The 22,485-nt window shown below is 39.5% G+C and overlaps 2 protein-coding genes across 5 annotated transcripts; one reads left to right on the forward strand and one right to left on the reverse strand.

Annotated features, from left to right (window-relative positions):
• The first annotated feature begins 2,358 nt into the window (after window positions 1–2,358).
• On the forward strand, window positions 2,359–6,386 carry grsf1 (G-rich RNA sequence binding factor 1). Its single transcript, XM_044025787.1, has 10 exons — window positions 2,359–2,725; window positions 3,591–3,735; window positions 4,014–4,169; window positions 4,335–4,469; window positions 5,090–5,228; window positions 5,375–5,463; window positions 5,618–5,703; window positions 5,795–5,930; window positions 6,092–6,143; window positions 6,303–6,386. Exons 1-10 carry the CDS (start codon window positions 2,522–2,524, stop codon window positions 6,304–6,306), a joined length of 1,146 nt encoding a protein of 381 aa, XP_043881722.1. The 5' UTR covers window positions 2,359–2,521; the 3' UTR covers window positions 6,307–6,386.
• Window positions 6,387–6,586: 200 nt separating this feature from the next.
• Window positions 6,587–22,082, reverse strand: rufy3 (RUN and FYVE domain containing 3). 4 transcript variants are annotated; one of them, XM_044025783.1, is made up of 18 exons: window positions 21,510–22,082; window positions 16,345–16,518; window positions 15,942–16,059; window positions 15,613–15,714; window positions 15,314–15,437; window positions 14,766–14,830; window positions 14,418–14,483; window positions 14,260–14,329; window positions 14,044–14,133; window positions 13,590–13,673; window positions 12,541–12,708; window positions 11,759–11,856; window positions 10,502–10,621; window positions 9,828–9,951; window positions 9,658–9,743; window positions 9,534–9,561; window positions 8,967–9,041; window positions 6,587–8,009 (listed from the first exon to the last, which is right to left on the reverse strand). In XM_044025783.1, exons 1-18 carry the CDS (start codon window positions 21,763–21,765, stop codon window positions 7,866–7,868), a joined length of 1,992 nt encoding a protein of 663 aa, XP_043881718.1. In that variant the 5' UTR covers window positions 21,766–22,082; the 3' UTR covers window positions 6,587–7,865. The 4 variants fall into 4 exon arrangements, with proteins under 4 accessions (XP_043881718.1, XP_043881719.1, XP_043881720.1 ...); XM_044025784.1 differs by lacking the exon at window positions 21,510–22,082 and adding an exon at window positions 18,381–19,017; XM_044025785.1 differs by lacking the exons at window positions 6,587–8,009; window positions 8,967–9,041; window positions 9,534–9,561; ... (1 more) ...; window positions 9,828–9,951; window positions 10,502–10,621 and adding an exon at window positions 10,796–11,582 and having other exon boundaries at window positions 21,510–22,077.
• Between the last annotated feature and the right edge of the window lie 403 nt (window positions 22,083–22,485).

Below are 22,485 nucleotides of genomic sequence, written 5' to 3' on the forward strand. Positions count from 1 at the left end.
AAGTTACCTGGCCGAAGAAGAGAGTTTACAACGGGATAATGGTTCATGTTCAATACATAGACTTTATGCACTTTGTTCTCTATGATGTGAATAAATAGAGAAATCCTGCACAATTTGTTTTCTTCAGTTAATCGTTGTATCGTAATATTATTGGTATTGTGGACCATGTATCATATCGTGCCATATAGTGAGGTACCCTGTGATTCTCACCCCTAGGTTGGTGAGAATCACAGGGTTTCAGAGGTGAATTGTAATGATTGTTTAAAACAGACAGTAAAACAACATTCAGCAGTTTGACGAGACAAGGGATTCTTGTCCCTGTCTGCCTCTGCTCTGCCAGTGCACACAGGGTCATGCCTGATAGTATTGCTTGACAGAGCCAATTTTCAGATGAAGGGGCCAGCAGACAAATCTTACATAATTCTGTTCATGAATACCAAACAATGCAGCTTTACAGCTCCACTGCATCTGAGATCTTCTCCTACCCCTAACCCTTCAAGCAGTTATCCCTTCAAACTGCTCAGTGTCTTTTTTGTTTTTTTCAGTAAAATCCACTTTCACAAGTTGGTGATTCATGGCTTTTTCAATCGTATTAAGACCTGGTGCAGCCATCTCACTTACTTCTTACTAGCACAGTGTTTCTGTTGTGTTCCCTCCTTGCCTCCATGGAACACAAGATTCAAAACACAGCTGTACTGAGAAACAGAGAGACAACTGTGGACCTGATAGGCTTATTCTGCATTGTGTGAACTCATCTGGTAGTTGTTTAAATGTAATAGACATTCATAGCTGTAATGTCATTTTTTCCTTCTCTTTTTCCAAATACTAAAAATCATGGTTTACAATGACTAAAATTAGTCATGTAGAGGATTTTTGCAAATTTTATGAGAAAGTTTCAGACACTCTCTGGCTTCACTTTAAGAACCTGGACCCCCCACTCTGTCTTTTTGACTCCCTCAAGTATTAATGCACTGATTTGACATGTTTCACGAGTTCCCACTCTAAAATCAGGAAGGTTTTGACAGAAAGTTAGTGGCCTGAGGTTTCACTAAAGGGTCTCTGACCCTGTCTCAGGACACCAAGACAATCCCAAACCTGAGAACAGAGGCTGACTCTTCTCTCTGATCCCTGACTGTTTGCCTGATGTTGACATGATAGAGCTCTGGGGCCGTGACATTCTTCTTCCTCTTGATTCTGGCCATGAAAGTGAATGTGGCTCGCTTGGTCGGTCTGCAAAATGAATAACTGAAAAACAAAGAGTTTAAATAACTACCATGTTTGATAAATGGGGGGTTAAACATGCAGAATGGAAATTATTACACTTACAAACTGGCATTTTAGTTGCATATGGCATATTGTCCACCATCCATTGCAAGATGAATTTGTGAATGTAACACTTATTAAAAATTACTTGTATGGTACAATATTTTTGAGTCTGATTTATGCATATATTACAAGTTCCCCTTACACAATGATCTGCATGTTGACCAAATATGTAAATTTGTGGTACTTCACAGATTGATTATGAATCTATGTTCACATTTTATTGCCACTGCAGAAATACTACACTCAATCATGTTTCTTCACATAGTTACATCACATTTTACTATTGATAAAATTAGCATTTAATTGTATCAGTTCAAAATTCTAACCACTGCGGATGAGTTGCAAGAATGAAAATGGTTTTGTTTCTGACAAACTACGTCATGAATATTATGTGGATGCAAAGTCACCCTAACCTGTAGGTGGCAGTGTAAGTGAAATATTGTTATGAGGCAGAACGAGATAGAGGAAGTTATACAGGGAGAAAATGTTGTCAAGTTTGAAAGAGTTCAACTAATCATCACATCCTGTGTTGCTTTCTAATTAAAAACGTTGGTTGGCTTACTAGAGAGGTTGAATATATATTTTTTGAACATTGATAAATTCGAGTATTAAAATGTAAAAATGCAGCTGCTCTTACTCTTACTTCTGTTATCTCTTGCAAACTAAGGCTACACTTAGTATTATTATTATTATTATTATTATTATTATTATAATATTACAGTTATTTTCTCACATTCACTATCACATGCATTAAGCGGGTGTATGTGCAGTGTTTTCCTGTCAAACATACCATTTAAAAATCATTTCATTTAAAGTTGTTCGTGGAGCTGTGATTGAACCCACAACATTGAATGACAAACCACTGTACCACTGAGCCATAGCCACATGTAAATCACCAGTAACTGATGATGCATTAACTAATTGTAAAAAGCACGATTACTCTGATTGTTTTAAATGTTTAGACTTTTATTTTGAAAATTCCAAACCAGAAATTAGAGCACACCATTGATAACTTGACGATAGTGTTCAAAGTTTGCCCTTGACTAAACCACGTGAGTCTGTAATATGCTTCCGAGCCACATGCTAAACCAGTGGCTAACTGGCTACCTCCATAGAAAAACAGACGTCACAAGGCTCGTTTACACACCGGTTTAAGTGCTACTGACTGCTCCTCTGATGCGATAGTACCTCCATCATGTCGCGGGCCAGTCAATCCATGATGTTCTTGTTGCGGCGCTGTGTCGCAGTTCAGAAGGTACCTTTACCGAGGAGAGTCACAACAAGAGGCGGATTTATCCAGCAGCGAACCTGGACACCAGCGACTCAGACGGGCTACGTGCAGAGACTTTGCCAGGTCCGGTCTGCGGTAGAAAACAGCCAGTTCAGCTTCTGTACCAAGGTGAGACACATACACTGAGACAGACAGAGACAATCACATTTCACTGTACGACTTGTCCTACTACAAGTTTTTGAGGAAAAAGATATCAAAATAACAATATTCATGATGATATTTCGCATAGTTTCCAAATAGAAGTGCTTGTTTTGACATGAACGATAAATAGCTCACAATTTAAACATATTTATGACGCAAGATTAATCTAGTAATAAATAAAAACGTACAGTAGTAAAGCATAACTAAGTGGCGGGCCGCACATGTTCAGCACTGAAGGTTGAATGCGTAACATTTTGAAAAGTTTACTGTCAAAACTTGAATGTACTATTCACAACAATGTTTGTATACGTGTATAATCACTTTGTTGCTGCTGTGCCAATCTCAGCTGACATAGGGCGATAGGCACCCAGTCCATCACAGGGCCACATATAGAGACAAACAGTCAATCAACCTCACACTTGTGGTCAATTTAGAGTGTCCAATTTACCTAATTCCCAGGAACTACTGCACCAACCGTTTGGCCCTACATTCGGGTTTCTATACACTAAAAACCAAAAATAAAACATAGGTTAATATTGGTAGAGTTTCAGAGATGGAGATTGCCTTGGATCATTAGAGTGATGAAACAAGTGAGTCTGTCCTTTCACGTTCACGAGAGACTCTCAGGACAGAGCTATCAGTCAGAGATCCCACCCACTGCAGTTTTAAGGATTTCTACTGGATGCAGATGTAGTGACTGGGAGTGTTTGAGAAGACTTAAGGACCGGTGTTTATAATAAAGAAAAACTAAATGTATCATCGCAGTAGTTTCAGCTGTTTGACATCAAACAGTCAACTCATGCATCAACATACGCCACACCATGTCTTCCAGACAGGACCACCACATGAGGACGTATACCCTCCGCTGCCCACCTATCAGTCTGATGCAGCGCTGGAGAAGAAGGAGTTGTACATTGTGCAGGTGAAAGGTCTACCATGGTCATGCACGGCACAGGACCTCATGCAGTTCTTCTCTGGTGAGACTTTGGATTTTTGGTCCAGATGTAAAACCCAAACAATGCTAGAGAAAGATGTGAATTTGTTTTTTAACATTTGTTTTCCATATAGAGCTGTGTTGTCTTTCATTTCTTGCTGTTGTTGGGTTGCTGAATGTAGATTTATTGGCCATGTGTTGCTTATTAAAACATCTAACTACATTCTTAGTTGGCAATTGCCCAATAAAATATCAGAAAGTTCATCTTTGATACTGATAGAAACGTGTACAGTTCTGAATTTTGATGTGCTGTGAATGCAGAGAGCAGAATTCGGGATGGGCTGAAGGGGATCCATCTTACCGTGGACAGACAGGGGAGGCCATCAGGTCGAGCCTTCATCGAGATGGAGCACGAAGAAGACGTCAACAAAGCTTTAGAAAAGCACCGGCAGTACCTCGGCCCACGATATGTTGAAGGTTCATCTCTTTGAGATTAAAAAAAACATTTAAATGCATCTGACCACATGCATGTACAATTTTGCTGTTTCTAGTCTCTTCTCTGCCAAATACAAATATAATATACCATTTCCTGTCGTCTTTGATGTCATAATAAAGGAAGTCCTGCCCTCTGTGTTTTCGCAGTGTACGAAGTGTCAAACAGTGATGCTGAAGCCATCCTGACGAAAGCCCTCCAGGCTCCAACTAACGGCTGCGTGGTGAGGCTTAGAGGCCTCCCCTTCAACTGCACCGAGGCCGACATCGTCCAGTTCTTCACAGGTAAACCTCTTCAGTTATTCTAGCATCACTAACAACTGTCTGTAGTGCATAACTTTTATATATAAATGAGTGAAGCTGGAGAACAAACTTGCATGACTGTCTGATTATAAATGAAGTCGTCACATTTGTGGGAGCGAGTGGGAGGTGGGGAATATCCAGGTATCTTTTTGGGAAAAGTGACTGCCCGAGCACACAGGAAGTGCTATGGAGGAAAAGCAGAAGTAGAGCAGTAACCATTAAGGGCCTGCGCAACTGATTCTGCAACTGGATGGTCGGCAAATTGATCGGATAAATGCTTTTAGTGACTGGGTAGTGGAGGACTGGGGGTGCCAAGCAGAAGCAGCCCTCGCTCCTCAGAATTCCTCAGGGGGCGACGGAACATCTGCACTGGAGCTTTTACTTAAAAAGCTTTTATTAATATTTATCTAATGTTTACATTTTTGCCGCTTTGATTACATCAAAAACAAAGAGCAAAATGAGAGATGCCATAAAGTTTTTAATAGAGTAAAATTATTAAATGCTGATTTTCTAGCCATGAGATATTAAAGGCTTTTAAAGTCATGTATCATGGAGATTTTAAGATACTAGATTTTAGAAAAACTCTTTGCTTTAATGTGCAGGTTTGGATATAAAGGAGAATGGGATCAACGTCATCACAGACCGCAGAGGGAGGAAGACTGGGGAGGCCTTTGTGCAGTTTAACTCCCAGGAAGCGGCGGATGAAGCTCTGCAGAGAGACAGAGAGGTCATAGGAAATCGGTACGATACAAGTGTGCAGCAGCTTTTTAATCCTGCACTAAGTATTAATCTTAATCTCTGTTCAGATGCTCCTTTCATTTTCAATTGGAAGTCCTCAGCTGTGGTTTGCACTTGTTGACTTGCTGCTCTCACGGTTACATTTGCAGTTACATTGAAGTGTTTCCCAGCAGAAGTGACGAGATTTACACGAGTGAGAAGACGAAGATGGAAAATGATGCTGCCTCACCCATAACTAGTAAGGGGATTTTAGATCATCATCTTACTATAGAAGAGCCTCCTCCACACCACCACCAAATAATTCTGTTCAACTCACAGCCGAGGACATGAGAGTCTTGTAATAATACTTGGATTTGTTCATGTAAACCGATGTCGTGTGTCCGCTCCATCAGGACCTCCTCGAAGCTCAGCTGCAGCTATTCATTGCGTCCATATGAGAGGTCTTCCTTTCAGGGCATCTGGAGTAGACATTGTGAAGGTAAACATAAAAGATGCTGAATGTGGTGAGATGTGAAGCTGTTTTTTTTACTGTCGCGGTAGATGATGACCAGATGTGATTTCCCGTGCAGTTCTTCTCTCCTCTAGTCGTGTCCAAGATCCTGATGGAATGCGGTTATGATGGGAGGCCGAGTGGCGAGGCCGACGTTTACTTCACCAGCTACGAGGATGCTGTGGCAGCCATGTCCAGAGACAAACAGTATATAGGTGAGACAGTTGAAGAGACTTCACACCACAAACAGCTTGTTGTATCTTCTTCGTACATTAATGTATATTAAAATATTCAAATTCCTTACGCCCCCTACAGACTAATTATATGTAATGACTATTGTAACGCTCAACATGTAAATATTGCCCCTTTTTTTCAGGGGGAAGATACATTGAATTATTCTTGAACTCTCTATCGGACTCTGAGGAGAGGTAAGGTTTAACAATTTTCTTTTTAAGAATTAAGAACACATTCAATTCCTTTGCTCCTATAACACATTTTAATCACGTTAGATAAACTCTTGCTAATTTGAAGAGAAACTGTGTTGTTGTTCTGTCCTCATTGATATAACACATTTCTTTCTCTTACAGTTGAAAGCAGACACACAACAGAGGACCATTGTATTTATTTTCCATGTGAACGTCAGACAATAAACATACCTGGTGTCACAGAAATGGTACGACCTGTCATCATTTAACAGGATGAAGTCCAATACAGTTTTGGATGAATTAAAAATTGATTTATCAGAATAAGCAAATTTAGTAAAAGGTGCTAAAATGTGGTGAAAGCCTACAATCGGATGTCATGAGAGACTCCCAGGTTTTTTGTCATAAGAGGAAATAGAGATATAAAAAATATGATGCCATACAGAAGAGAAATGTGATGAAAGTTTATTGAATAAGCCGTACATCTTGCATGATAATTGGCTAAACTGCTTCTGATTCCTCTTCCTATAAACCAACAGACACAAATGTGGCATAAAATTAAATTATATGCCAAACTGAAGATGCCAAGAAAAACTTGAATAATCCAGATTTGAACCTCAACGCCACCCTGATGCAGATGAGATTAAGTGATTTGTTTTGCCAGTAAAAGAGAAAATGAACCCAGAACACTTACAGTAACTATCTTTGTAAACTTAAAGGAACAGCCCGTCAATTTGGGAAAAAATGTGTTCTTGCCAAGAAGGCTACTTTAAATCTGGAGCTGCATCCACCAGGACTGAAAATAGGTACAAAGATCTACCTCTTTACCCGTTTACAGTAATTTTGACAGCTCATTTTCTCATTACAGTAGCTTCATAATTAACATACAAGGCAATGGTATCAATCATATTTCACTCTTGGCAAGAAAGCAGACTGTTGAACTATTCCTTTGACAGTGCTACAGTCGCAGACATGAATATTGTGATGACAGGAGATAAAGTGTCTTACACTGTCTGTGTTTATAGGTAATGATTTGTACAGTGTTTTGGTTTTCATAAGATGATATGTCTTAATTAACTTTGAAAACATGGACAAATATTTAAATAAAATTATTTTTTTCAAACAATTTAAAAGTTGAGTTTTGCCCAATAGTTTCTCTCAAAGTCACATAGTTAACATCATTTTGGTCAAATATGTTTTGAGTCCCTTGAATCTGAGTAAATCGCCAAACACGTGTCGTGTTCTGATAATGTATAATTAAACTGCAGTGAGAAAAAAAACAAACTTTTCCTTTTATCTTTTAAAAGTGAGGTTAAAAAAACCTAATTTGTAAACATTCCCTTTAGAATACACCGTTAGAAATCAAGATATTTTTTTTGAATGAATGAATGAGATGATTCCTGTCATTTTCACAACATGGCCAAACTGGTGCAACCTCCAGCTGAGTAAGTGCAAAATACCCCCACGTCCTCCAGCAGCTCAACATGCACTGTCAAAAAGCAAAGCGTTGATGACAAGCGTTAGAATCAAATAAAAACCTGCATGTACACAACTCTTAATGGCACACGTGTTCAGATGTGAACTTTGTTAACTTTGAAGTAATTAAAATATCCAACACAGTTCAAGACTGAGATCCTTCATGACATATCAGGCCCTGAAGTAAAAAGAAAAGTGCATTTTTGCAGTGCCAGTTTCACACATCAATGCCTCTGCTCTACACGAGTGCGCTCATGTTGGTGTTGAAGCGTACTGCTGGAGTAACAGAGAGTAGCAGGTGGTGCACACCGTCTCTGGGAGAATGGAGGAAGGTAACGGCAGTTGATTAGATACGCAGCTCTCGCAGAAAACACCGCTGCAGTTCTTACACTGTATCTGGAGAACCAAAAAAAAAAAAAAAGGGAAAGCAACTTAACACCACAGTCGATGCTCAAGAATGTAAGCGGTGCTCCAAAGCAATTGTCAACCAAGTCCTCACTTCACTCAAGAAAATGGACACTGAAATGGATTAGCTCCGTAGTTGTTGCAGTCAGTGAAACACTAATCCAGAGTGTTTTTAGTGACCTGGTTCTCTCGGTTTTAGACCGACAGTAAATTTAATGACCCTTTTCCACTATGATCCCAGCTCGCCTTGACTCGCCGCGGCATGGCACGGTTTAGGTTGCTTTTCCCACTATAAAAATAGTACCTACTCAACGTGGGCGGAGTCATCACAGCACGGCTGCATGAAACTGTCTGACTTTGACACAAATGAGTGACTAGTGACTTGTAAAGCAGTTGTTGTAACTCCATGTAACTCAATCATTAGAATCAGTAAATTAAATGTGATCCTGGTAATTGTTGGAGATTAACTCACATTTTAGGATTAGTAAGTATTTTTAACTGATCAACAGTTCGGTATTGTTCGGCTTGATTCTTGTGTCAGACGTCTCTTCCTGTGACGGCACTCTGACCAATCAGTGGCTGGCAGTCTGGCGACGTCACACATAGTACCAACTCAGCTTGCTTGGAACTTCCCTAGAGCAGGTACTACAAAAAATACCTGGAACCAGGTACTATCTTTGTGGAAAAATATAACCAAGCCGTGCCAAGGCAAAGCAAGTCGAGCCGGTGGAACACGCCATAAGACACACCTCAGGTATTCCACAACACTTTACCCAATCAGGGTGTTGGTCAAGTTGAGATAGGATATGTACAATGACTGTACTGTATAAAGTATATGAACTTTAACTAATAATTACACTAAATTTTGTTTCACTTAAATGGATAAGAATGGTGAGATGTACAGTACATACTGCAGACTATCCACTTAAAGTGAGAAACCCATTGTACCTTTGTCTTCAGGAGCGAGTCTTCCTGTTCACACATCGTACACATGGATGGACTTATCGCCACAAACAACTCCTCCTGCAGAAATTTGTTCATTAAATATTATAATATAGAAAGAGTGAACCAGTGACGCAAACATGGACTACAACATTTTAATGCAGTAACTAGAGGCAGAAGGTAAAGTCATTTCTATCACAATATGTATAAGATGTGCACCTGGATCAACAAATTAAAAAAATAATATCTAAAAAAATATACATTTCTGCTCACTGCGTCAGCATTGCATTTTTTTATTTTTTTAAACAACTATCATATTATCTTAGATATATCTTCTTCCACTTCTATGAACCATAGAGACTGGTGGTTTACGGTTTAGTTACTCTTTAACTGTTAACTTAAGCATCTTGATGAAACAGGAAAACAAAGGAAACAACTTGACCATTATGTGTTTGTGTTGCCAGAAGTCAATGTATAAAACAGGTTTGGTTTTTTATTTTGGACAAAAAAAAAAAGAAAAAAGATTTCACAACATAAATAAGTTTGTGTGTTTTGTGAAAGTTAAATCCTTACCAGCTCATCCTCATGATATGACAAGGACCTAAAAGGCAGAGATATAAGATATGTTAAACAGGTTAGCATTAATGTACAGTTTTTTCTTTTTTTTTTAAAAATATGCAAAATCTAAACAACTCACAAGCTGGAGCTCAGACTGGTTTTGTCCTCCTGTCCACTGTGCAGCTGGTCAGACTCGCTCTTGACTGGCAGTGACTCTGGGAGTAGCTGTAGGAAAAAACAAAATCACATTTAACATAAGGGAATAAAGCAGACGGCTTCACTGGAGCATAAATGTGAGTGCATGCGTACTTTCGGCATGCTCTCCGGGAGTCTCCTCTCCCGCTGAGGAGCACTGGAGGGCCTGGACGTAGGGTTGAGCTGATGCTCACTCCTTCGCTCTCGCTCTTTTCTCAGCTCTTGTTCCAAGTTCCACCTGAAACATCACCAGACGGATTCAATTTAAATGAACATGCATCACCAGGATGTGACGTGGTGTGTGTCACAGTTTTAACATGTCCCTCAGTTGTAAATAACAGCTAATTGCCAAGACGTGACAATTAGACAACAAGAATTGGGATACATTTTTTTGGGGAAAATAATTTAATTAAAGTCATGAAGGAAAGATGCGGCTCCCCATTGTGGCATATTATAAAATAAATCACAAATGTATGTTAGTGAGTTGGAAAGGATTTTTCAAGTCTCTCACGTGAAGTATAAATGTTTAAATGTACAAATGTTATTCACATTTAAAGCTATGGGCAATGTAATATTTAGCAATAAGTCTTTAAAAAGGAGGAAAGTGTATTTTTTCTGGTTACAGCTGCAGATTAATACACAGGCAATAGAGAGAGGAAGGTCTGTGCATGTGGCCCAGTGTATCAGTGTGTTTTTGGAGCTGAATGGCACATATGTATAAGATACACGACATTGACAGTGCCAAAAAGCAGACTTGACTAATTAAAAGCTTTATTACTATCTCCTACCTGTGCCTCCTCAGCTGCTCCACCTCCTCCTGCAGACTCTCAATTTTGTCTCCAAACTCTTGTTTGAAGAGCCGGTTAGCCTCGAGAGCCAGATCCTTCTCTCTCTCAGCGTGTTTGCATCTGGTTAGGGGTGAGTGGGGTTAACACAAACTTATGGACAAAATGAAAACTTGACAAAAGAAATGTGGTTGGAAAAACAACAACAAACAAGAAAGGATTAAAAAAAAAAATAAATAAAATGGAACACTGAAACTGAATGAGGACAAACGTGAAACTAAAGAAGATGAAGCAGGCCACTTTTGTGTATTGCTTTATTAGCCTAATGATCACTACAGTTTACACCAATGTTATGCTCACATACAATTCAAAATTAATAAATTAATCTTGCCCTATTTGTCTTATGATATTTTGCTCCTGTCCTGGCATTCCCCACTCGAATGAGGCTCAACAAAATGTCAACAAAACGCTTGGATGTCAGTCTCGAAACAGCTGCTCGGTCTGTGTGGGTTAAAAATATTCAAGCACAGTCTCTGGTAGAGGTTGAATTCTTCAAAACATTACAGCACGTCCACTACTACCCAAATATCCAGGATGTGTCCATTGGCACATAATATCGTCATCAGTCCATCACATCGTCAAACCTTTCCACAGTGGACATTCAGACACCATGCCATGTATATGTCTTACCGTTGCCTACATTTATCAATGAGTGTATTTTAAAGAAATGTCTACCAAATAAAGGAATAACTCGGATGTGATGAACACATCTGTCAGCAAACACAAGGACTTGGGAGCAGCTAAAAGGGTCGATTCAGTCCACACTACTCAAAGCTGATGCTGGAGAGCCACTGCAAAAGGTTGTGGCAAGATGCTCTTTTGTTTTCGACAACAGAGGAGCATCGTACAGAAAAGAAAACATCTTAGTTATGGTTATTTCTATATTGGACGGGGTTGTATGTGTTTGTATTCAGATTTATGAAAGCAGGCAGCACAGGCGGAGAGTTTCCACTACTGCTGCAGCTGCAGCAGCTTCCCTGCTGCTGAGTTCAAGTTTCTGGCCTGTTTCACCAGATGTTTCTCACTGATTTAATAGAAAGGATAAATAAATAATGTCAAAAAATAAATGAAAATAAAATAATAATAATGACAGAGAAGGTGGATGGGGAAAACAACAGGGACAATAAGAGATTTTTGTAGTTAAAAAACTGTGACCATAATACAAAAATATGAACTATGGTGGCGTTTGACCGCTCTCACCTGGTTTCCAGCTGTTTTACAGTCCCAGTCATCTGGTTTATTTTATCTTCCATGCGAGCGATAACTTCACTCTTCTGTTTAGAGCTGGCATCGGTGCTCTGAGGAACATGAGCCATGTGAGTCAAGTGGTGTCCATCCTCAAGATGATATCTTTTTTTTTTTTATTAGATTTTATGTATGTGTTTTAGCAGTCCATAACTGGGGTAGAGTTAAAATCAGTGCCTTTGTTCATTATAGGTATCATTTATCTGCATTTGATTTGACAGCGAGTGGTAGTATCAGAGCAGTGGATCAAGTTTTCAAGCTTTTTGGAGAACATAGTTGGCTGTAGGGGACTGGACTTGCTTATTAAGTTTGAAGATGTGTCACCTCTCATCTAAGTGGCTTCTTCAGTTATTTGCCTACAGCTAACTACTGAAAATGATTATGACCTAGGTGACTTTTCCAAATGATTTTGTATCCTCTATGTGACTGTGTATGTGACTGCACAGCACTTTGGCACACACAGTGTTGTTTATGGAATTGGAAAATGAGACCAGATATGGAATAAAACAGGCCCCTCAAATCAATTAAAATGAAGTTGAAACATTTTGAGTAAAGTGTGAGAGAATTAAATCAGACATTTATAAGAAATTTAAATCAAAACAAAATTAAGACTATTTTCCCAGACTGAATTCTTGGACCTGGGTTCACTGCTCTTGTACCAATCTTATTAAAATAGATATTTATTTAAATTTAAAGACAGATCAGTTATATGGTTTAGTCATAAATGTAGCGTTTACCTGCGACTTATGGGTGAGCTGTTGGTTGATGGTATGGAGGTCTTCCAGCTGATGTCTGAGCTCCACCAGAGCATCCTGCTTTTCACAAATGTCTTTCTCCAGCATCTTCATGGACAGCTCCATCTCCTGTTTCATACCGATCTGCACCTCCAGCTCCTTTTCAACATCCTGCACAGACATCATTCTTAGCTTCTTAACATGAAGATGACGAGAAAAATGTGTTCACTTTAAATCCACAAAGCTCGAGCGACATATCACAGAACCCGACAGAGTGAATATATCTGCTCCTTATAATTCTCCTGTGATGCTTTTCACACGTATGGAAACCGACAAAGAGGATGTTAGTCCAGGCATGCAGTATCTTGACATCTTCAACTTTCTGATAAACGTTCCCTCATCCTTCTCTGGAGAACACTTACACTTTGCAACAGAAGCGTGTAAAATAAACACGATATTTAAGTCAGTTAGCATCAGATTCTAAACCACTTTGCCACGGCTTCTGTGCGCGCTTTGAGCACATTTTATGGCAGTGATCCAACTCTGCCGTCTCAAGCGCTTTGGTGATGCGATTAAAATGATTTGCCCGTTTTGTCATCACAGTGCACAACAGCTACAGCCTGTGAAGAGACGAGTTATATCACCTGGTATATACGCTGCCAGTTATAAATGTCTATGGAATTGAACAGCAGAGCTCCCTCACAAAATGGCATTGCTTTGCCAAGTGTGGTATGACAGGGTCGTGTGATGTCAGCTGCCGGAGCTCTATATGCTTGAACTACAAACAAAAACCCCATTTTTCAGTGGCTATGAAACTTTGTATGCAAATATAAACTGTTGCAGTAGTTATTAACATATTTGCTTAACAAGTCCAAGATAGATAACACACACACACACACACACACACACACACACACACACACACACACACACACACACACACACACACACACACACACACACACACACACACACACACACACACACACACACACACACACACACACACACACACACACACACACACCAATAATGAAGAGTCTCAAACCCACCAATCTAAGCAGAGTTTCCTCTTTGAGCTGCTTGCGCGTTTCACCCAGAGCTTGTCCGTCTGGCGCTGAGTCACTTCTTAACGCCTGAAGAAAACATAACAAAAAAGAATGAAAATTTTCTTTCATAACGTATATACTGTATGTGGGAGAGAGTTACTTTTTAAATCAAATTTAGTTAAGGTGGTTACTGTCAGATTTTCCTGTGGGGTGACTGAGTCACAAGAGATATTTATATAACATTGCATGGACTTTAATCTTAAAGACCCAATCAATGCTTTTACAGTGGTAACATTAATGGATCCATGTCTGTGGTTGGAAAAGTTTACAAATGGGGCCCTAATGTTTCTGACAGGTGTCAGGGGTTATTCTACTACATTCAGAATGAATTATCCAATGGCAAAGTCATTAATGAACAAGTTAAGTAAATGACCTAAATCAAATTGCCACTATTCACCTTTCTGGACTCCAGCTGATAGGAGCTCTCCTCTTTTACTCTCTCCACATCTTCTTGTAAAGTGATGATGCGGTTATTTGCCACTGCAAGCTGTGGAAATGTAAGTCAACAAAATTGCTCTTTTAACAAATAAATACCTGCAGCTTTACAGTAGTGCAGAAATGATGACATTTCTAATAAAAAGTAAAAGTGGAGTGGAAACTTGTTATGGCTCACCTCTTCTGTTAGTTTTGTGTTGGACTTTTCAAGGGCATCCACTTTGGCCTGGAGGTTATTTACGGACGCACTGAAAAGAGAGAGAAAAAATTTGTTGAGTCACGGAGCCAAATGAGTGGTGAAACAAGGAGTGAGGCGAGTCAGTCACTATGACGAACCTTAAATGTCTGTTCAGCTCCTCCACGTAATTCTTCTGATCCAGAATTGCTGTGATCTGACCATCACTGGGGGGGGCAAAGAGAAGTCAAACACGGAAGAATTACTGTTTATACTTATCCTTAGTTTTCTAATAATGCCTCTAATAATGAGGCAACACTAATCTGCCGTATTCTACATGTAGGTAAACCATCAACAACAAAATCTAACCTGTCAAAAAGTGGAAAAACATGTAAAAGGATGGAATATCAGTCCTGTTCCAGACCCAGACTTCACTGTAACTACTGTTCATCAGACTGTACTGTAATAAAAAAAATACCTTTAGTTAAAGATCAGGAAGCAGCACTCACCCCTCTGCACTCTTACTGCTGTGTCCACCATCTTTGAGGTACATTGAGAAATCAATCACCCCGACCTGTAGAGAAGTTATTTGAAAATTCAAATCAATGATAACAGAGACCACATTATAGATGTTTTATAAAAGAACAAGAACGGTGTCAACAATCACACAATTCCGTGACAGATCATGTGGGAATGTATTTTAATCTAAAATGCAGTCAGGTTATTTAAATGTCTTAGCAGTCAAAAAAACACAACCTGCAATTAGTGTAACAGAAGACGTTTCACTTCCTTGTGCTTAGAATACAACTGATTAGAAAGCAGATTGCAAGCTGCCAGTCATAGCAGTGATTCTGAGTACACTCCCAAATCTGAAACTACATTTCCTGAGTAGTAAACTGTGCTGTGGAGAGGTTTAATGTAGAAAATTAACAAATACTACACCAAGTAACACCATACACACCTCAACACTGTGATAAATCCCTTATGTTTGAATGTTCCCTTTGTCTTAGTGAAGTCTAACTGAAGTGAATGCAAGCGAAAGTGAAAGCAGAATAACCTGTGAGTCCAAGTCCTCTCCCTTCATACACAGGTTGGCATCAATGACATTCAATCCGACGAGTAGTCCGGCAATGACGGCACCTTCTTCCTCCATCAGCAATGCATTTGCCTCATAAAATTCACTACAGAGTGGAGATGAGGGTTTAAGTGGACAGCAGGGTGGTTTCACAGAGTTCACAGAGCAATTAGGAGTGGAAGGAGTCATTCCATATTGAAATCCTGATGTCCTAATGTCAGGTGTTGTAGCATGAAACATTTTCAGCTTGTATCTTGTACACAACATGCGCACACACACACCTGAGCAGGTCCTTTCTGTTGATGATGGTCTTCATGTAGTCTGAGAGCTTCTTCTGCATTAAAGCCAGTCGTAACCAGGCACGTCCTCTACCTAGAGGTGTTCTGTAATCAAGCAGGGACATTGGATATAAAGACACTGGAAACTAATTCACACATGATACATTAAAACAGGTGCATGCAGTATAAACAAAGGAGAAGTAATTTCGGCTAAAACAAATCCATCAATATCTTTAGGACACTGTTTTTTGCACTAAACAAACTGTAACAAAAAAGTTATAACTGGGAGGTACCTGTCTGCCTTCTTTAGTAAAATTATTTAACAGACTCACTTGAGGCCAGGCAGATCTTTTACGCTGGCAGTGATCTCTCCTGCCTCCGGCGTTAGCTTCTCAACCAACTCCAACGCACCCCAAAATGACTTGTTCTGCCCCAGGAAGGTCTTCTTGGCTGGTGATTGAGAGACAGCAGGGATATTTTCGTTTCAGAAAACTGGGTCATTGAGTCACCACACACTGTGACTGACTTAATTAAACAACAAGCCAACCAGGAAGTATTTGGGAAAGAAAACGAATAAACACTTTAACATTCCCTTTTGGCTTTTGAATATGATGGCTGAGCATGGTTTTATAATGTATTATCTCTACACAAACTGTGGATTTTAAATGTAATCTGGAAATGAATAAATGTAAACAGTTATTACTAAACAGATGACAGTGTGTGACACCTACGTACTTTTCAAGCCATGCTTCAGACAGTGCTCCATCACGACAAAGAACTGCTGGAGAGGTGCATAGTCAGAGTCCAGTGTGCGTCCCAGGTTTAGAGCAGACTCAATCAGGCCCTTGATGCTCAGTTTGGCCATGTTCATCAAGTTAAGCCTTTCGATGGCAATGGGATCCTTAGGATCTAAAGAAGGACAAAAAAAGAGAAAACACAACAAAAAGTTAATTGAACTCCTTGTAGAGATGACACAGACAGTGATCAAGCAGCAGGAATGAGTTTGGAGCTAAACATATCCACAACTGAGTCAGATTTTACAACAAAATCAATGTTTCCAGGAAGCAAAAGTAGTGTCATTGGAAAGTAAAAATACTGTGCAAGGTGATAAAGAAACAGCTTTTTAACAAGTTCAAAAAGAAGAGAATTCATTTTGATCATAAAATAGTGTCATCTTGGAGTCTGAAACATGAGACTGGCTACAATAAACACTTAATTCTTGGCCTGATCCATCTATACATGAAGGCCAAATGCATTATTTATGGAAGCTCATAGCAGAGGCTTTTAGTCGAGGAGACCGTACCATCCTCTAGCATTCGTTAACATTGTTACATGTTTAAACATATTGGTAAACATTCTGTCCGTAGTTTAGTTTCCACAAACAACATTCAGCTTCATAAATGTTAGTATTTTCTGGTTTATTCGCTCCATACAACAAATAAATCATTAAAACTGAATAATTTTGGTAACATTTGAGAATATCATGAAATATTTTGTGACATTTTATGGACCAAACCACTAATAATTTACTAGAGAAAATAATTAATTGTTATTTGCAGCACTATACAGTACTGAATGTGAATGTGGAATATTCCATTTTTTGTTATTCTCATTTTGTCCATATCATGTAAGAGACTGGTCTCACTGTATAACATGCAATAATAATAATTCTTTAATGATCATAATTATTATTGAGTGCTTTAGATGTTGTGAAGTGAATTTCCAGATTTAAACAAACATTAGAAATGAACAAATCTTGTTGGTTATCAACAAGTTCTCGTAAATTTGCATTTCTAAAAACTCTGAAGAGAAAATAAAATAAAACTTCCCATTAGCTCAGGTTTAGTTGGCTTCTCACAAGGATGTGTGCAAGACCAAGTACCAAAAAAGTGAATTCAAAATAAATGGCAAATGTCACTTAAAACTGTTGAAATAGTTCTGCAGCGAGCCTGACAGTTTCAGTACAACAGGTCAACTCACTGCCAAAGTAAACATCTAACATCACTTTAATTAACACAATAATCTAATATAAGAGTTTATCTTACAAGGTTTAGTGACTGTTAATTATCATCTGTAATATTACACTTGATCTTCTTCTGAGCTCGAGGTTAAAGAACTGCAGTGATGAATTTGCCAGCAGGAAAAGACTGATTTGCTCCCTTTATTATGAAGACTGTGGACCTGCCTGCAACAAAAGAGAAGGTGTGGCAAGAGATAAGGATTGCATTTGAGAACATCTGTTGTGAAGAATAGCATACAACAAAGTGTGTACTGTGTTCTCAATAAAAGCTAAAACACAGTACAACTCACTGTCAAAAATGTAAATATATGGATTCAGCTGCTTCATCCAATCTGGTGTGTGACAAAATAAAAAAACCAAAACATTCGACCAAAAACAAAGATAAATCCTATGTCTTCAGCAACTGTAATATTTCCAAGAAGCACAGAAAACTGGCAATAAATATTATGACGAGAGTACCTGCTATAAATTCGATTTACTCCAACCCCATACATTATCAAATCAACCAACACTTCCGGGTTGCTTTGTCGCCCATCCCCGTCTTATTTCCAAACAACGTCATCCTGCTGTGTGATGCTGCTCAAAACCCCTCGCCTGAAATCCATCATGACACAGCTCAAATCGGGCAAATGACCACAGTTGACAGGGTGAAATGTACATCGTCTGGGGACCTTGTGCACCACCACGCCCTAACAGAGATCACACAGTGCCCACACGTATCCTCGGACACCAAGTTAATCCACTACATTACCTTCATGGGCTGGCTCTGGGTCTGGTGTGAGGGAGATGTCATTGAGCTCGCGAAGACAAAGCCACTCGCCGTCAACAGACACGCGAAAGTTGCAGAGATAAATGGTCTCCCGGGCAGCCTGGGTGATCTTGTCGGTGGTGGGAGTCGGGGTTTCGCTCTGTGGTGTCAGATCAGACATGATGACTCAGCTGATGTGAGGCAAAACCAACACCACCGGGGGAAAAAAGGCGCAGCAGAGTTTTGTTCCAGGAACCAGTGAAGGCGCACGAAAAAACAACAGGTCCAGGAAAAGAAGAAATCAGAGTGGATGAAAGAGCATCAACACAAAAGGGAGAACAGGCCAAGATGGGGGAAGGCCCTTAGCAGCAGCTTTTAGCAGGTGTTTGAGAGGGTGCTGCGTTTCCTCCTCTTTATGTCTGCATCCCTCTCTCCTCCTCGCTACAACTGAGTGGAATACGCTGCCTTCTCCACCTCCTCCTCCTTTTCTTTGACCTCCTGTTATCCCTTTTGTGCAGACAGGGGATTTATAATGCGTGCTGGGAAAAAAAAAAATCACACAGGCCTCCTCTGATCAGCTTCACACCGGTTCACTCTGATTGGACTGCCTGTGCACCGCAGTGAATGCACTGGGTGGGTGTAGACCAAGATGGCTGACAGTAGTGCTGGGTACAGCAACACACTGGTCACGTGAGCAGATGGTGCATGCGTAAAAAAAAGAAGGGGGTGGGGGGTCCCAAGAGTGCTCAACCAATGCTAATAATGCAGCAGAGAACTCATCAGTCTTGCAAACATCAACAGCCTCCCCTGACGTGAAACAGATGCCTCTTATTTTGAAAACGCAATTATTGAACAGCCTGCAGCAACACAGCAAAACACCAACAGCAAAATGTGCAATTATGCCAAATATCCTGGATGTAAATGGCTATTGTGCCAATTCAATTTCTATGTCGGGATGCCAAGTGTAAAATTTCTAGTTTTTAATTTCCAAAAGCATAAGAAACATTAACACACAGATTTTGGTTTGGTGCACAAGTGACGATGAAGCAGAGGTAATTAAGGGTTGCGCTCAGTGAAATCACATTACTCATATTAAAATTGTTTACTGCCCAATTGCAAAAATAAATCAACATTATTGGGGAAATAAAAAGCTGTCAGCTGCAAGAAGCAGCAAAAGTCAGTATTTAGGTTCCATCTCACTATGTGTTTGGTTGTAAGCAAAGCACATCTAAATGACTGCTATGTGTAGAGTAAAGGGTATTTTGTGAAGCTAATTTAATAATGCTAATACATTTCATTAATAGGCACCTTTTAGCACTCAAGGACACCAAATAGTGAATAAAGAAAAGTACAAAAAAAACAATTAAAAAAACAGGTTTAACAGGTTACAGTGCAATTGAGATCACAGAGAGAAAGCAATCTTAAACTGAAGCATTTTGGGTGTGGATTTAAAGAGTGGAAGTGGAATAATATTTCTTAGTTCAGCTGGTAGTGAGTTCCAGAGCATGGTGGTGAAACAGTTGGAGGGGACAGTCAAGTGGATGGAGGGGTTGATCTTAAGGGTACAAGAGGGAGTGGCCACATGGAGGAGGTTGGACAGATATAGGATGGTATTGAATACAGAAGTACTGGGGATAAAACTTTAATGAGCTATTGATTGTGATGTCACTGTGTTAATGCAAAGTAATTTCTTGAAATGTTATTATTACCCGACTACCTCAAGTCAGGTAATAATTACCTGTCTAGGAGGTTCCCTCGCCTTTTGTCCAAGATTAATAATTTGTACAACAAGTGAGATGCTTAAAGTAAAGAAAGACGAGTGGGACTAATCCAAGAGCTGTGAAAGAAATGGTGCATAGCTAAAAAGTAAATGTTAAAATTTACTTTTAGAAACAGTCTGTAATGATTATTGACATGATGATATTTACATTAGTGATGTGATCCACACACTATGTGATGGGCAAGACGCTTAGCCTTCTTGGGCTCCTGGTGGCTGTCGCCATATGAGATGTGGAATAGAAAAATGCTGCACATGGATGCACTGTGGGAATGTGAGTGGATGCGGGTGAATGGCAAACTACAATATATAGAGATTAAAGTGGTTATCGAGACTAGAAAGGTGCTATATAAACACAGCCATGACTCAAAACAAAACACATGCATCACAACCACAAATCAGACAAACACTTGCAATTACAAAATTGCAACCACAAACATTTCAGTTTGAAAGAAAATGATAAATTATAACTGATCAAAGATATCAAGTTCATGTAATCAATTGATTTTTGCAGTTTTAGACCATGTAGACCTTTACCAACCTTTTAACAAATGAAATGCAAGGTTCTTTTGCTTGACATGTTTGCCAGAGGTATTCACACCCTGACAAAATCTCCATAATTTTACCAATATTTACATGCAAAATGTGTACACAAGTTAAATAAATAGTGAATAATAAATACTAGGTTTGGTTGACCCCACATGACCCTTGAGGTGATGATTAGATTTATTGAAAGGTATGTCAAAACCTATTGGAAACTGTTTTAACACTTAAAAGCTATAACAAATTGTATCTAAATAAATAAGGATAAAGTGTTAAATGGATGGATGAATGGAATATTTCAGATACTCAATTGTTCCATTTATGAGTATGGTTTTGTCATTAAATATCTTGAATTAAATTCTTGATATCCACGACGATGCCAGTTTGAAATACAATATTACCTATTTAATTATGTCAAGTTAATATTAAATTTAATTGTTACGAGTCAGAATTTTGTTGTAGAATCTCTCACTAGCACTATGACTGAGCTTTTTTTTTTTAATTACACCACACGCTTTGTTTACATTCGCTGTTTCAACTGATAGAAAATAGCTGATGACAATTTTAAATTAGCTGTATTTTTACCCTTTCTAATCTGATCTGTTTCCAGACTGTAGTGGTTTCCTTCAGTCATGAGGAAGGAGGGAGCTGCTTGTTTAGGGACAGTCCAAAGTTAGCTAATTATATTAGCAAGCTAGCTACACCCCTAGTCACAAACATATGGTGGGAATTTGAACATTCAGGCTGATAAAGAGATTCATATTGTGAGCCGTGTGGTCATGTGGACTTTCCAGTCATTTATTTGCACTTACTTTTGCGCTTCGACTCGATTCGTTCAATCTTGAAATCGTACTGTCGAAGTAAAGTAGGGGACAGTGACCCAGTCTGTCCAAACCTCACGCTCGATGAGTTTAAAGCCTCCTTGAAGTAAATCACCGAGGTTGGGGAGAGAGTGTCATCTGGACTGTCAGTATGTCCGTTTTCATCCGAGGAATTCTGTGTCCCAGAACTTTTTACAGCCTCAGAAGAGGACTGCAGAGGCATATCTCCCGTGTCCCGCTCCGCCATCCTCCTCCTTTTCTCCGGGTCAAATTCACTTCATGTGACCGGCTGTAACTGCTGCTGCTGGACTGTTGTGTCAGCGGTCAGCTAACTATGTGCAGTTAGCTGCTGCCCCCATGCACAGTAGTGGTGAACAGCAGTTAACGAAACAATCCACTTAGTCCAAAATATCTCCAGTAATTACTCCGCCTTTCGTCCTCCTCCTGCTCCAGACAGCCTCCTCATGACCCGGAAATAGCTATGTAATAGCATTTTAGGGGAATCTATCGCTAATTTCGCGAGAGTTTCCGCGCCGTGTCAACGTTCCTACACACGACCAGAGACTGTGTCAGTGAACAAGATTGGACACACGTAGAGGATCTTTGACTGAGGATAATCCCAAGAGTTCCCACAATTCATTGCGCTAAACGTTGGCGGACTCGGAGATCCTTTCGTATATTAGACTCTCTGTTGAACACACCTTTATCCGTTACTACTTGGATCCACAGTGTCCAATTTGCACTTTTTCTTTCTTTCTTTCTTTATTTCTTTCTTTCTAGATAGTACACATGTAGCTGCTACATGTGTGCTACCACATAATGGCCGACAGGGGGAGCTACAAGACTAAGGACATAGACTATGACCATGAGACTACAGTTTTCTCAGTCGTTTTGGTGCTTTTCTCAGATCAGAATGAACATTCTCATGACTCTTAGTTCAAACTCCACAACATTTAGTCATTTGTGC

The sequence above is a fragment of the Solea senegalensis genome, linkage group LG5, assembly GCF_019176455.1.
Source record: "Solea senegalensis isolate Sse05_10M linkage group LG5, IFAPA_SoseM_1, whole genome shotgun sequence".
In the NCBI taxonomy this organism is placed as follows: Eukaryota; Metazoa; Chordata; class Actinopteri; order Pleuronectiformes; family Soleidae; genus Solea; species Solea senegalensis.

Excerpts from the sequence above, each read along its gene's own strand:
- grsf1 (XM_044025787.1), top strand. The coding sequence starts at position 2,522 with ATGTCGCGGGCCAGTCAATCCATGATGTTCTTGTTGCGGCGCTGTGTC. Across the intron at positions 3,736-4,013 it reads CCTCATGCAGTTCTTCTCTG|AGAGCAGAATTCGGGATGGG; the intron begins GTGAGACTTTGG and ends CTGTGAATGCAG. Across the intron at positions 5,229-5,374 it reads AGAGAGGTCATAGGAAATCG|TTACATTGAAGTGTTTCCCA; the intron begins GTACGATACAAG and ends TTACATTTGCAG.
- rufy3 (XM_044025783.1), bottom strand. The coding sequence starts at position 21,765 with ATGGCGGAGCGGGACACGGGAGATATGCCTCTGCAGTCCTCTTCTGAG. Across the intron at positions 14,831-15,313 it reads GAGAGGACTTGGACTCACAG|GTCGGGGTGATTGATTTCTC; the intron begins GTTATTCTGCTT and ends ACTTCTCTACAG. Across the intron at positions 14,484-14,765 it reads AGCAGTAAGAGTGCAGAGGG|TGATGGTCAGATCACAGCAA; the intron begins GTGAGTGCTGCT and ends TGCCCCCCCCAG.